This window comes from Lacerta agilis, chromosome 10, assembly GCF_009819535.1.
Source record: "Lacerta agilis isolate rLacAgi1 chromosome 10, rLacAgi1.pri, whole genome shotgun sequence".
Classification (NCBI taxonomy): Eukaryota; Metazoa; Chordata; class Lepidosauria; order Squamata; family Lacertidae; genus Lacerta; species Lacerta agilis.
Window position 1 is genome coordinate 1901594 of NC_046321.1, and position 15742 is coordinate 1917335.

The 15742-nt window shown below is 54.0% G+C and overlaps 1 protein-coding gene across 1 annotated transcript in view; it reads left to right on the forward strand.

Annotated features, from left to right (window-relative positions):
• Positions 1-15742, forward strand: part of SHANK3 (SH3 and multiple ankyrin repeat domains 3) — a 350793-nt gene that overhangs the window by 290453 nt on the left and 44598 nt on the right. Inside the window, exons 18-20 of the mRNA XM_033162485.1 lie at positions 5692-5827; positions 11212-11292; positions 13142-13165. Of these exons, the coding sequence (XP_033018376.1) occupies positions 5692-5827; positions 11212-11292; positions 13142-13165 (241 nt within the window). The remainder of the gene's footprint in view (positions 1-5691; positions 5828-11211; positions 11293-13141; positions 13166-15742) is intronic.

Genomic DNA, 15742 nt, shown 5'->3' on the forward strand with positions numbered 1-15742 from the left:
TTCATGGGAGGCACGTCTGGATCTGGTGGAGCAGCAAACTTGTGTATTTCAGTGCATGAAGAAAAGGTCTTCTTCCAGCCCTGTTCCCCTGCAGCTAAGGTCTGTGGGTCGTGCATGGAGAAGGCCTTGGGTTCAGTTCCCAGAAAGAACAGCAGGCATGGCTGAGACCAGAGGCAGCCGTCAGATAGATGGATCCAGAACATCAGAAGGGCCTGCTGCTGGATCTGACCAGTGGCCCATCTAGTCCAGCCTCCCATTTCTCACAGTGGCGAACTAGATGCCCCCAAGGGAAACCCTCTATAAGGACCCAAGCACAAGAGCCTCCTTCCCTCCTGTGTTTTCGAGCAACATTCGGAAGCATTTCTGCCTCTGACTATGGAAACAGAGCCATCTTGGCTAGTAGCCCTCATTTTATTTTATTTTTTAAATTTTACCTTTGCTCTGCACATAGCAGCTACTGTCAGTGTGTTTTGATTTTCCCCTTTTACTTCTGCATGTGCTGGAGAGAGGATCATAGAATCCTAGAGTTGGAAGAGACCCCAAGGGCCATCCAGTCCAACCCCCTGCCAAGCAGCAAACACCATCAAAGCATTCCTGACAGATGGCTGTCAAGCCTCCGCTTAAAGACCTCCAAAGATGGAGACTCCACCACACTCCTTGGCAGCAAATTCCACTGTCCAACAGCTCTTACTGTCAGGAAGTTCTTCCTAATGTTTAGGTGGAATCTTCTTTCTTGTAGTTTGAATCCATTGCCCCGTGTCCGCTTCTCTGGAGCAGCAGAAAACAACCTTTCTCCCTCCTCTATATGACATCCTTTTATATATTTATACATGGCTATCATATCACCCCTTAACCTTCTCTTCACCATATTTTATAACATGTACCAAGTTTATTGCAACCTCCCCAAAAACTGAGTGATATTTTTGGAAGGCTGAATAAGGGTGTTTGTTGGTTGCCATGGACCTGAACAGAGTCTGAGCAGATTCCTTTTGTGGTTCTGCTCCACTTCCGCTGGAGGAATCTGCCCCATGAGATGTTACCAGAAAGGCCACCACCTGCTATCTACAAGTAAAATGAAGATAATAATAATAATAATAATAATAATAATAATAATAATAATAATAATAATTTTTACCCCACCCATCTGGCCAGGCCTCCCCAGCCACTCTGGGCGACTTCCAACAGATCATTAAAAACACAATAAAACATCAAACATTAAAAACTTCCCTAAACAGGGCTGCCTTCAGATGTCTTCTAAAAGTCAGGTAGTTCTTCATTTCCTTGACATCTGATGGGAGGGCGTTCCACAGGGCGGGTGCCACCACCGAGAAGGCCCTCTGCCTGGTTCCCTGTAACCTCACTTCTCACAGGGAGGGAACTGCTAGAAGGCCCTTGGCGCTGGACCTCAGTGTCTGGGCAGAACGATGGGGGTGGAGATGCTCCTTCAGGTCTACTGGGCTTTTGAGGCCGTTTAGGGCTTTCAAAGTCAGCACCAACACTTTGAATTGTGCTCTGAATAATACTGGTAGCCAATGTCGGTCTTACAGGACCGGTATTCTATGGTCTCGGTGGCCACTCCCAGTCACCAGTCCAACTGCTGCATTCTGGATTAGTTGCAGTTCCCCGGGTCACCTCCAAAGGGGGCCCCACGCAGAGCGCATTGCAGTAGTCCAAGCGGGAGATAATCTTTAGGTTCGGTATTAGGAGGTGGGGGGAACCAGACCAGTATTTTTGTTGTTGTGCAGTATTCTGCAACATGTCCATGATGCAATATGGAGGAGGTTTGACTCTGTAGCCATGGTTCAAGGCAGCCATGCTTCTGAATCCCAGTGGGTGGAAACCACAGGAGGGGAGAGATGCTCTTCTGCTCAGATCCTGCTTGTGGGTTTCCCATAATGGGCATCTGGTTGGCCACTGTGAAACCAGGATGCTGAACTAGATGGGCCACTGACCTGATCCAGACGGTTCTTCTTGTGCTGTTATGTCAGAGTTGAGGGATCTGCCAAGACGGTTTGGTCTCCACCTTGCCACCCCGGCTGGCAGAACTCCAGCATGTCTGGGGAGACCCTAAAGAGACCCCCCCCCAAAAAAAGAGATTTTTGTCCAAGCACCTTTCATTAAATTTCATCTTTTGTCACTATTGTTGCTGCTGCTTCCTTCTTTTCAGTGTGGAAAACCGGCTATTTTTGCAATTCTAATTAAGAGGAATGACATTCAACACTTTTGAGCAAGGATTTCTATTTTGAACCAACATTTCAGATTTCTGACTGGGGAGAGAAAGGAAGCAGAGGGATGTCATTGGGAGAAGCCGGCATTTGAAGCAAACAGCTTTTGTTTCAGAGACGTTGACTCACCGCAAACCCACCTCTGTCTCAGGCGCTGTGGCCTTCAGAAAAGGCTCAGGTGTGCTTTGGAAAGGTTCATCTGGCTAGGTGGTACCTAGCTGGTAGACTCTGGGACTGGCATGGCGCCACTGAGCCCAGCCTCTCTCTGAGCACTGGAGCAGCTGGTGCCAGATATTCTGAGCAGCCCCCTCCGTCCGCAGCTGCCACCAGCCCTGCCTCAGTTTCTCCTCTGGTTAAGAGTGCATTCTGAGGCTCAGACCTCCAGAGTCAGGTCACAGAAGTCACACTGCCATCAACATGCAGGACTCTTAAGCAGACAAGAATCTAATCTTTATCAATGACTTGGATGATGGGCTTGAGGGCATCCTGATCAACTTTGCAGATGACACCAAATTGGGAGGGGTGGCTAATACCCCAGAGGACAGCATCACACTTCAAAATGACCTTAACAAATTAGAGAACCGGGCCAAAGCAAACAAGATGAATCATAACAAGGAGAAATGTAAAGTACTTCACTTGGGCAAAAAAAATGAAAGGCACAAATACAGGATGGGTGACACCTGGCTTGAGAGCAGTACATGTGAAAAGGATCTAGGAGTCTTGGTAGACCATAAACTTGACATGAGTCAACAGTGTGATGCAGCAGCTAAAAAAGCCAATGCAATTCAAGGGAAGTAATAGTACCACTGTATTCCGCTCTGGTCAGACCTCACCTGGAATACTGTGTCCAGTTCTGGGCACCACAGTTCAAGAAGGATACTGACAAGCTGGAAGGTGTCCAGAAGAGGGCAACCAAAATGGTCCAAGGCCTGGAAACGATGCCTTATGAGGAACGGCTTAGGGAGCTGGGTATGTTTAGCCTGGAGAAGACAAGGTTGAGGGGTGATATGATAGCCACGTTCAAATATATAAAAGGATGTCATATAGAGGAGGGAGAAAGGTTGTTTTCTGCTGCTCCAGAGAAGCAGACACGGAGCAATGGATTCAAACTACAATGGGCAATGGATTCAAACCTCTGTTTTAAAAAACCCACAAGAAAGGAGAGTCCACCACCTCCCAAGGGAGACCGTTCCACTGTCAAACTTTTAGAAAGTTCTTCCAGTTGTTTGGTCGGAATCTCTTTTCTCGTCACTTGAAGCCGTTTCTTGAAACCATTGAGCAGGGTTAGGCATAGGGGCAGAGGAGGAAATTGATTATGTTTGAAGTTTAATGCGAAACTGCCCAACTCGCATCTTTTGAACCAACACACGAGCGCACCGGCAGCAGCGATCCTTTGTGACACGGTTCTCCAGCATGCGAAAAGGATGCATATATGAATGAAAACAACATACAAGGCGCATCATGTTAAGGGAAACTGTGTACACAAAAAACTGTGCGTATTAGTCAAAATGGTGTATGGAAATGTGCATAATCGGAGAAATGTGCACTGAAACAATGACAGATTTTCATGAGGATTTCTTTATATATAAAAGTAAAGGGACCCCTGACCATTAGGTCCAGTAATGTCCGACTCTGGGGTTGTGGTGCTCATCTCGCTCTATAGGCTGAGGGAGCTAGCATTTGTCCGCAGACAGCTTCTGGGTCATGTGGCCAGCATGACTAAGCCACTTCTGGCGAACCAGAGCAGCACATGAAAACGCCGTTTACCTTCCCGCCGGAGCGGTCCCTATATATCTACTTGCACTTTGATGTGCTTTCGAACTGCTAGGTTGGCAGGAGCAGGGACCGAGCAACGGGAGCTCACCCCGTCGCGGGGATCCGAACCGATGACCTTCTGATCGGCAAGTCCTAGGCTCCTAAACCATGGTTTGTCAAAGAACCAATGGGCTTCAGAGTTGGAAGAGTCCCTAAGGATCATCTAGTCCAGGGACGGCTAACTTCCAAGAGACTGCGATTTACTCACACATTTAAAAACTGGCAGTGATCTATTCCATTTTCTGGTGGTTCAGGTCAAAGTTGCAGAAGCAGGGACCGAGCAACAGGAGCTCACCCCGTCGCGGGGATTCGAACCGCCGACCTTCTGATCGGCAAGCTCTGTGGTTTAACTGAGTGGGACAAAAAACAAGAGATTCTGCTGCCCCTGTCTTTAGGCCTGAGGGTGCGGGACAAAAAAAGATGGGGAGGGGGGTTTGGAGCAGGGAAGAAACCTCCTGAGTTTGGATGGAGAAAGATGGCTGAGCAGTCTGCCGGGGGGGGGGGGGGGGGTCTGGTGCTGTATTTGGACCCCCCTCCCCCCTCCCTGAGCACCTGCTTCCCGTCTGTTCCACCTGTAAACAGTTATTCCCCAAAATGAGGCTAAGCTTCTCAAGCAAACGGCTGCTCCTGGAACATCTTTCTGCCTCGAGGAGTGCGGGGGGCGGGGGACTATTAATGGGGCAAAAAGTGGTGCTCTGGCCTAAATATTGGATTATTATTTTATTAAGTTTCCACTTCATAATATATAAACAAACATTCATATTACTCGCATTAGATTTTTTGCTTGTATGAGCTGGTCAACTCTCCCCCAAAAAAATATTATTAAAAAAATAAAAATAAAATTTAAATAAATAAATATTGGATTCTTTCGCCCCATCTTTTTGTGCCCGCCCAACAGCCGCTATTCTCTTGTTAATTCTGCTGCTTTAAATGTACATTTTATATTATTTTTTAATTTGTTTTTTTTTATTAGTTCATTTTCCATTTTACCAAAAACACCAACGAAAAACAACAACAGCGACAATTTAAATGTGCATTTTATATATATATACATATTTTTAAATCTTTATTTCTTTCCAAAACATTACAATGTAAAAGACGTAATCATAATTTTTTTTATTCATTTTATATTTGACTTCACTTGGCAATATATATATATATATATATATATATTGAAATGTTTAAGATTTTTGTGTGTGTGTGTTAACTTCGTTTGTGTCAAATACGTGTTCTCTAGCTGACCTCCTGAGTAATGTTTTATTTTGAAATCTTTTCAGATAATATTTTTTTTAGTTTTCCGTTAATTATGTCGCTTTGGCTGTATACTCTGTATTTGCCTTTCTTCAGAAATGTTTGATTCTGGGTTGTTTTATTGATGTTTTAATATGATGTGTTTTTTCTTAAAAAATATAAAGCGGTATAGAATGAAAATAATAATAATAATAATAATAATAATAATAATAATAATAATAATAATAATCCTGGCCACCTCCTCTCCCATCTTGTTGGACCTTTCATTTCCCAAGCGGCGGGTTGGACTGGATGACCTTTGGGGGTCCCCTCCCGAGTCTACGAAACAAGCCTCTAGGTGGCCCCGCAGGACAGCTTCCTCCTCCTCCTCCTCCTCACTGTCCCTTCCTTCCCTCCCCAGGTGAACGGTGTGAACGTGGTGAAGGTTGGGCACAAGCAGGTGGTGTCTCTCATCCGCCAGGGGGGGAACCACCTGGTGATGAAAGTGGTTTCTGTCAGCCGCAAGCCAGAGTCGGAGGACATTGCTCGGAAGAAAGGTGAGTGCAGAGAGCCCCCCCCAAAAAAAACACCCCAGCCCTGGCCCCAGAGGTGTGGGAAGCCGCTCAAGCACCTGGTGCAACAAACATGACGTGCACCTGGGGGCGGGGTCCCGCTACGTAGCGTGCATGCACAGTGTCGCTACGTACGACGCATGCGTTGGACGTAGCGGTGCCACGCATGCGCGCTAAGTAGCGGGTTGCCAGCGCCGGCGCTCCAGCACCATACGGACGGTGCCGGGATCCTCTGCTGCAGCCACAAACACAGGATCTTCTACATGCGGCTGCAGCTGCAAGCAGAGGATCTCGGCACCGCCCATACGGCGCTAAAGCAGCGCCACCAGCAAACCGCATGCCTTGCCACCCCCGGAGATGTGGCACCGGGAGCGCTCCGCCCTCGCCGCACCCACGTTGCTACGCCCCCGCCTGGCCCTTCCCTGCCCCTCTCTCCTCCTGTTCTCCTGCGTCTCCCCCTGGCTCTGGTGCCCCCTTCCTAGGGCCTGGCTCTCACTCCCCCATCATTGGGGTGGCTCTGGGTGCCGTCAGCTGCCCTTCTCGTACATCCCACCATCCAGCCGCCCTAGGGCCTGTCAGGAAAGCAGCGCCAGTGATCCACGCTTCCAAGGCGAGGCCCGAGGTGTCGGAAGCCGTGCCGGATGAAGTCCTACCAAGAGAGCGGAAAGAGAGAGAGGAGGAGGAGGAGGAGACAGTGTGCAAGGCACAACCCTCGTGAAACGGGCCGGCCGAGGGGCAACATGCCTCAGGGCCAGATCCGGGGGGGCCTCGGACCACCTTCCCAAGATCCTGCAGAGGCCCAGGACCTCAGAGGAATCTGCTGCACCAGATTCGCTCGCTCCGGAGAGGAAGCAACAGCGTGGGCGGCCAGTGGGGTCAGACCAGCTTTCCCACATCGCTGGAGGGTCAGAAGCCTCCCTGGGGCCTCAGCGCTGGGGAGAAGAGTGCCGGGGGGGTGTCCCAAAGCTGGCTGGGATGGAGAAGAGCGCCTGGGGGTGGATTTTAGCCACAGCTCCTGTGCTGAGGACGGGGCTGTGGCAGCTTCAGAGAGGAGCCGCGTGTCGACAGGACAGCCTCAAGCTCCTACTTTGGGGACTTTTTCGTTCGGAGCAAAGGCAAGGAAGAGGTGACGTGATCGAAGTTTGCAAGAGCCTGCGTGGCATGGGAAGTGCGGAAAGAGGCTTTCCTTTGCCTCTCCAAAGACTAAAACTCGCGGACGCTCCATGAAGCCGAACGTTGGGGAAATCCTTCTTCTCGCAGCGCTTAGTTAAACTGCGGAACTCTCTGCCTCAGGAGGCGGTGAGGGCCAACTTGGATGAATTTGAAAGAGGATTAGACAAATGCGTAGAGGTGGTTAGAGCGCAAGACTCTTAATCTCTGGGTCATGGGTTCGAGTCCCACGTTGGGCAAAGGATTCCTGCATCTCAGGGGGTTGGGCCAGATGACACTTGTGTTCCCTTCCAACTCTATAATCCCATGAAATTCTCCAGGGTGGACACAATGCTGCCGAATACCAATGGCTGGAAACTGCAGGAGGGGCTCCTCTTGCGCTCCCATCCTGCTCCTGGGCTTCCCTTGGGGGCATCTGGTCAGCCAGGGTGCTGGACTAGATGGGCCAAGGGCCTGATCCAGCAGGCTCTTCCGATACTCTTATTTGCAAAGCTTCCTAGGCGTGGAGACCAAGGACTCGACAGGCAGAGGGTCAGCCTCCAGGGACCCCCTGGCAAACCCCTGCCAGCCTAACATGGGTTTTGGGGACTCCATGGGGTGCACAAGGCTGTCGGGGGCAGACAAAAGAAAACCCTTCTTTGCACTGCGTGCCGTTAGACTTCAAAGGACGACTAGACGATTCCTGGGCAATAAGGCTTCCGAGGGCTGCTAGCCAAGGGGGCTGACTTCTGTCTCCCCTGTGCCTGCAAATGCCACGTGGCTGGCCTGTTGTCACCTGGTGGGCTTCATGAGTGGGTAGGAATTCGAACCCAGGATCCCGTGCTGCCAGCCAGGCTCTCTGCCCCGCGGTGGAGCATATGCCCTCACTGCCCAGGGCGGGCGTGCTCCCGAGGGGGGCAGGGCACGGAGGGTGCCCTCATAGGCGCGGGATAGCCGCTCGGGTGCATGGAGCAGCGCACGCACATTCGGCGGACATTCGGCGCACCGAACACCCGCGACTCCCAAGCCTCCCCCGAGCTCTCAAGACGAAGGGGGGAGGGGGGAATGCCGTTGGCAAAGCGGTGCAGCTACCCCCTTCCCCCCCCCCCCCCGGAGGCTCGGGGTAGGCTTGGGAGTCACGGGCAGGCGGCATGCCAAATGTCACACCCCCCCCCCCAGGGAAGACACCCTGGGTGGCCCGCCCCCACCTCAGCCCCCACCTCAGCCCCCTTCCTCTGCCCCTGTCTCTCCCCACCAAGCAGCAACCTTTGCTGCAGAGGACTCCTTGTGTGAAGTGAAGCCTCTGGTTCTCACAGGTAGCAAGTGAGAGGTGCTCTTCCATCCCCCCCCCCCAATGCTGCAGGGCTGGAGGGGGACCCAGGCTTCCGTCGCAAGCAAAGGTCAACCTGGCAGCACTCTTGGAAGCTGCCTGCACATTGGCCCCTTAGGATGGTGCACAGGATTCAACCGCGATTTTAAAAACAGGCCAATATTTGATCGATCAATATGTATGGGTGTGCCCACCCTCTATAGAGCTTGCCTCCTTGTTGTTGTTTAGTCGTTTAGTCGTGTCCGACTCTTCGTGACCCCATGGATCAGAGCGCACCAGGCACTCCTGTCTTCCTCCCGCAGTTTGGTCAGGCTCATGTTGGTAGCTTCGAGAGCCAGTGTGGTGTAGTGGTTAAGAGTGGCAGTCACGTAATCTGGGGAACCGGGTTCGTGTCTCCGCTCCTCCACATGCAGCTGCTGGGTGACCTTGGGCTAGTCACCCTTCTCTGAAGTCTCTCAGCCCCACTCACCTCACAGAGTGTTTGTTGTGGGGGAGGAAGGGAAAGGGGAAAGGAGAATGTGAGCCACTTTGAGACTCCTTTGGGTACTGATAAAGTGGGATATCAAATCCAAACTCCTCCTCCTCCACCACCTCCTCCTCCTCCTCCTCTTCTTCTTCTTCTTCTTCTTCTTTGAGAACACTGTCCCACCATCTCATCCTCTGTCGTCCCCTTCTCCTTGTGCCTTCCATCTTTCCCAACATCAGGGTCTTTTCCAGGGAGTCTTCTCTTCTCATGAGGTGGCCAAAGTACTGGAGCCTCAACTTCAGGATCTGTCCTTCCAGTGAGCACTCAGGGCCGATTTCCTTGAGAATGGATAGGTTTCATCTTCTTGCAGTCTTTTCCAGGGAGTCTTCTCTTCTCATGTGCCAGAGGCCTCACCACCCGAAATTGACGGATGAGGAGGATTGCTCACTGTGTGCGCACATTGGAGGTTTTTAAGCAGAAGGCTGGATGGCCCTCTGTCGGGGATGAGATTCCTGCATTGCAGGGGGTTGGACTGGATGGTCCTTGGGGGTCCCTTCCGACTCTACCATTGGCTTTGTCAAGAAGCTAGCCCTGAGGAAGGACTGGGTGGGAAGTGAAGCCATAGGGGAATCCGTTCAGGCATGAGAACCAGCCAGTCACATCTCATGTGCCTCCCATGGTCCGTGTGAGCAGCGCCCGCCCATTACAAGCTCCCTTTTCTGGATGAGGTCCCGCCACACCACCTCTCGTTCCGGGTATGGGGTGGGACAGTGGCTGCCTTTGCCCCCTCCCCCCCCCCACACAAACACACACACTCCCTGGTGCCACAGAAGCCTCGCCTGTGGCGAGTCGGGAGGGAGCTGGGAAGGCGAGGCAGCTTCCCTCCCACACAGCGGAGACAGAGAGAGGGGGAGGGTGGGCTCGGCTCCTATTTTTAGCCCCGTGGGTCTGCGCTGTGGGGAAGGAGGAGACAGCTGTGGGGGGAGCTCCAGGTTCCCTCTGTGCCGCCTTGTGTGGCAGGGAGCCAGACGGCTTGGAGAGCCAGCATTGGGGAGGGGAGGGGAGGGGAAGGGAAGGGAAGGGAGGTGACTTGACACCCAGAGCTGTAATTATCCTATGCGCTGCCTGAGTGCGCGAGTGCGAGTCGTGGGGAAGGTGGAGCCGTGCGGTGGGCATCGTGCTGCCGACTCTGTTCACTGCCTCCTGGGGGGTCTGCTCATTCCCTGGCTGGAGAGAGAGAGAGAGAGAGAGAGAGAGAGAGAGAGACCTCTGAGCTTTCAGCGCCTCTGGCAGACGTGGTGATCCATCCCTGAGCACCCAGGTGGCTGGCACCCACCCAGGCATCTGCCACCTGCTTTCAGAAAGCGCACCTTCTGGGCTGGGCACCGCGAAGACCTTCTCCGGCAGTGGAGACCGCCGGCACCTCCTGCACGAGCAGACTGGCACCCATCCCCTGACAGGAGACAGCTCAATTGCTCAACACTTCAGCGTGTGGGACAGAGGTCTTCCTGCGTCCCTTGACTCTCTGACCTTGCCCCCCCAACACCCCGACTGGGCACGCAGCTTCTTCCCCGGCTCGCCTTGTGTGGGAATCGTGTTTCTTCTCTGCTCCTGTTTTGGGGGTCTCTGATGCAGGAGCCTCCGGCAGCAGCTCGGAGCTCCGGTTTCCATGGCGACGGGGAGCGTTGAAGCCCGCATTGTTACGGATCTCGGGGCGAGGGAGAGCGGAGCGACGAGCCAGCCTTTCCGCTCCTCCGCTCTGTCACAAACCCCATGGCAGATGGAGCCTCGCTGCTCTGGCATCGTCGCTGCCGGACGGGCTGGCTAGGGAGAAACGGGGACCAGCCCTGCCCGCTGCTGCTGCCGCCGCCGCCACCTCGGAGAGAGGTCTCCACGTGCCCGAGCCGCTTGGCAGCACTGCCGCCGGGCAGAGGCCCCGAGGGCAGTGCCGGCCCCCAGAGTTAACGGAGAGCCAGGCCAGGCAGGGGAACGAGAGCCTGGCCATGAGAACGAGGACCTAGGAGCGGCAACATCACCTTGGTGCCGTGCCCGCTTTGCCCATGGCCTCCCTGGCAGGGAGGGGGCCACCGGCCAGGGAGAGGATCCGCTGAGCGGCAGGATTGGGCAGACCATGCCCGGGAGCCCCCTGAGCTGAGGGTCTTGGCCAGAACACTCTCTCGGGGGCCCCCCCTTCCCTACCCAGTTGCCGATTCCCCTCCCCGCTCCCACCCCCGGCCCGCCGCGAGACCATGAAGAAGTTTGCCTCCACTCGCAGCCTGAACAAGATCCTCCAGCAGTGCGACTCCTCCTCCTCCCGGGAGTACGAGGAGATCCAGGCCGTGGAGAAGAAGTGGCACTTGCACCTGGCGACGCCCAGGAAGCTGCTGGACCGCAAGTGCAAAATGCCCTCCCTCTTCCTTTCAGCCCCGCCGCCGCCCAAGAGGGCCCCCAGCACCACCCTGACCCTGCGATCCAAGTCGATGACCGCCGAGCTGGAGGAGCTGGGTGAGTCCTGGCCCGGGGCGGGAGCTCGAGGGGGGGGGTGGACCCAAAGGAGAGCATGCGTGACGGGTGGGGCGGACAGGGGGGTTCAAGGAGGGAGGGCAGCACCCCACTCCTCAGGCGCACCATCCCCAAGAGAGGTTCGGGGGTGCCCTGGCCACACCCACCTGCCCTCGGCTCCAGCTCCGAGGCGGTTTCAAAGCCGCTGCCCTCCCAAATAGAACCCTGCGAGGTAGGTCAGGCTAGCACTGCAGCAAGGTCGCGCCCAGTGGGCTTCATGCCCAAGCGGGGGGATTTGACCCCGGCCTCTCCCACGTCCTGGCAGTCATCATTGAACCAGCACAACAACCCTGCGAGGTGGGTTGGCCCGAGAAAGGCAGCAATTTGCCCGGTGAGCCGAGAGTGGGTGGGGGGATTTGAACCCAGGCCTCTCCCAGGTCCTGACCGAACACACACACACACACCCCTGCACCAACAGCAGCATTTCCCCTCTTCCAACTTCCCTGCCGTGGTCCTTGTGGGGCCCGGTTTCCTCTCCTGGTCCTGCGCCGCTGTGCCCATTCCTGCCGCCAGCAACACGCTGGCAAGACTCCCTGTTTAATGCCAGGCTGCCTTCCCTGGAGCTTCCAGCAGAACTTCCCTCTCCCTGCCCAGCTCTGAGCCTTTGCCCTTGTGGTGCCCAGGCACAGCCAGCCATCCTCCAAGCCTGTTATCCTTCCGACTCACTCTCAGCCTTTCCTTCTCACACTTTCCTTCTGCCCCAGAACTCGAGGGAGCATAGATTGGGGTGGGTGCCCAAGAGGTCTCTCATCCGGGCATTCACCAGGCCTGGACCTGCTTAGCTGGGCCAAGGGGGCTGTACCCCTGTGCCCACCCCACTAACCGCCCCCCGCAACCCATCTCCGGACGCAGGAATGCTTTGCTCTTTCTCTGAGCAGGGAAGGTTTGGTGGAGTGCAAAAGTCAGCGGACGGAGGGAGGACCGTGTTTGCCTGTGCTCCTTTGCTTCCATCCCACCCCAGAGAAAAGTATTGGCATCCCTGGGGAGGGGGGGTCAGTGTTCCCACCTTTGGGGTGGCATAGTCTGTCTATGCTCAGGGTGCTCCTCAAGGAGGCCTCGTATGGGAAATCAGCAGCCGTGGCTTTGGCAATTCTGGGGGGGGGGGCTTCCTGGCCCAAAGGGGAGGAGATAATGGGAGGGGCGGGTTGTGCATGAATGCAACACCCCCACCCCACCCCATTGCATGCACAGCCTCCTGCTTATGTACAGCAGATGTGGGACTGGCCTGGGGGGGCTCAGGGAACAGCACCCTCCTTGGGCCCTGGATGTGCTGAAAGGCCGGGTGTCCCTCCCTCCCTCCCACCCCACCGGCCTGTGAGGACGTTCTCTGCTGGGGGCGGGGGCTAGTTTCCAAGGAGAGCAGCGCTTGGGCTCAAATCCGCTCAGAACCCCTTGTCTGTGTGGAAGTGGAAGGCGGTCGGCACATGCCCAGAGGCCCCCCTTCCCTTTCCAAAGCTGAGCCTTGGCAGTAGAGGGAGTGACTCAAACTGAGCTGGCCTGCTGTGGAGGGGGGGGGACACAAATCCCCCAGTGCTGCTATTTGAGGCTGAGAAGGCATGCCTCCCCCCCCCTCCTCCAAGGTGAGAGGGTGCATGACGGGGCGGGGGGGGGCTTGCATGGACGCCTCGCTGGGAAGCAAACTTGGGGATGGCCCAGGACCCTTCCCTAAGGAGCCGTCTCGCCTTGGCAGAAGCAGCAGACAAGGGGGCGCAGAATGCCAGGGGTTTGGGGGCAGGGGGGAGAGCACCTTGCACACCATTGATGTCCTGTACTTTTGTTTCTTGATTCCAAGCCTCAATGCGGAGGAGGAAAGGGGGTGAGTTCAACCGCCCGTCTCCAGGGCTCGTCCAAACCCCGTTTGATCCAAGCTGTGCCCCTCCCTCCCTCTCCCCCCCTCTCCCCAGCATGATGGAAAGGTGCACTGGGACCCCAGTCCATGCTCATGGCCTGAGGGGGCCACAGGACACATGGGAGATGGGACCGCTCTCCAAAGCCGTTTCTGGTCTTTGCAATACACTGTTCCGTTTGTGGAACGGAGGGAGGTTCGGGAGAGGAAACCATTCCTAAGTTCACGTTGTTTGTTGGTGGGGGGCCGGCAGTGCAGCCCATGGAATGAGAGTCCAGCCATGCAGACTCTGCAAAGTTTTCCCAGGGAATTGTGAGCTCAGATCCTTGAAGACCGGCAAGTGTGTCCGTGTGGATTTGCGGATGCAGCGCTCTTGTCGAGCTCGGCAGCAACCCTGCCAGACGCCACTTCAGGTTCAAAGAATGACGACGAGGGCTGAGGGTGTTTTGTTTGCTTGCGTGAATGTGGCTGCGTTGTGCCAAGATCCGTGTGCACACCCACGTACGCAAACACAAAACGTATATCCAAACGACACGCCCCATTTATAGGCTTCCTCCGTTCCAGCAGAAAATAAACAGCGGTGGCAATTAGTTAAAAACAGTAATCAATGCAGCGCGTTCATTAGCATGGCAGAGGGGTGGACAAGATGACCCCTAGGGGTCCCTTGAGACCTGCCATTCTATGGTAACTCAGGGCCATGGTGACCCCTCAGCAGCAGCCCTGGGCCTTTCAGGTTTTGCACGCTCTCTGAAAACCAGCAAGACAAGAGGAACCACTATATTAATTGGGGACACCGCTTCCTCAGCCTCAGAGCAATTGCCTCAAGTCTCCTGTTCCCCTCCATTATAGCTTTTTAATAGCTGTTTCTATTGCCAGAGGTCGGTATCCACATGATAACATGTAAAGTGCAATAAAAGAATTACATAAATAGATCAGCGCGACCTTATCGTGGCCTAAAACCACACCAGGAGGGAGTTCTTGCGTTTGCTCCTTTGCAGATTACCAAACATGGACACGCGACTTTCCTTTCCCTTCCAGTCCAGAGGGAATGGCTAGAAGTTGCTGATAAAAAGGTAAAGGGACCTCTGACCATTAGGTCCAGTCGTGTCCGACTCTGGAGTTGCAGCGCTCATCTCGTGTTAATGGCCAAGGGAGCCGGCGTACAGTTTCCGGGTCATGTGGCCGGCATGACTAAGCCGCTTCTGGTGAACCAGAGCAGCGCACGGAAATGCCGTTTACCTTCCCGTCAGAGTGGTACCTATTTATCTACAGTGGTACCTCGCTAGACGAATGCCTCGCTAGACGAAAAACTCGCTAGATGAAAGGGATTCGCTAACGAAAGGGTGACTCGCAAGACGAATTTCCCTATGGCCGCGACTCGCAAAACGAAAATGTTTTGCGGTTTGTTTGTTTGTTTTCGTAAAGCCGCGCTTCCTCTGACCATGCTTCGCATGACGAAATTTCCGCTATACGACAGCACTCGTGGAACGAATTAATTTCGTCTTGCGAGGCCCCGCTGCACTTGCACTTTGACGTGCTTTCAAACAGCTAGGTGGGCAGGAGCAGGGACCGAGCAACGGGAGCTCACCCTGTCGCAGGGATTCGAACTGCTGACCTTCTGATCGGCAAGCCCAATGCAAATTCCACAAGCATTAAAATCGCCAAGGAAGTGTGAAACAGCAGCTCTTTGAGCCACGCCAGTTGCGAGCTTCAAGCTGGAGTCCTCAAGGGAACTGGGTGGTTTCACACACTTAATCCTGCTTGAGAATTTCCCATAATGAGCATCTGGTTGCTTCCTGTGAGTACAGGTTGCTTGACTAGCTGGGCCACTGGTCTGATTCAGCAGGCTTTTTAGCAAAATCAAAGAATCATAGAACTGTAGCATTGGAAGGGCCCCCAGTGGTCATCTAATCCAACCCTCTGCAATGCAGGAATCACATGTAAAACATCCATGGACACATGGCCAGTGAAGCTCCGCTGAAAAACTTCCAGTGACGGAGATTCCACCACCTTCCGAGGGAGAACATTTCACTGCCAAACATCTCTTGCCCTCAGAAAGTTCTTCCAGATGTTGAGACAGAATCTCTTTTCTTGTAACTTGAATCCATCGCTTCAGGTCCTGGAGCATCACAAAACAAGCTTGCTCCATCTTCCATGTGAGAGCCCTTCAGAAATTCAAAGGCAGATGTCACAACACCTCTCAGTCTCCTCTTTCCCAGGCTAAACACCCCCAACTCCCTCAACTGCTCCTCATAAGGCTCAGTTTCCAGACTCTTCATCATCTTGGTCCCCATGACCCCAGGTTCAGACATCACACTAAGGGCTTCTCCAGACTTTGCTTTTGTCCTGGTCTTTCCAGGCAGAGGTCCACAATTTAAGGCTCTGTCCAAGCGTTCTTTGTTTTTTTATTTCTCCCCAAGCTTTCTCCACAAAAAACCATTCTTTAAAGCTGAATCGGGGCAAACATCCATTTGGGGTTTCTGCGGATTGACATTTGCTCCAATTGAGCTTTAAAGAGCAGGTTTTCACGGGGAAAATTAAAAGGGC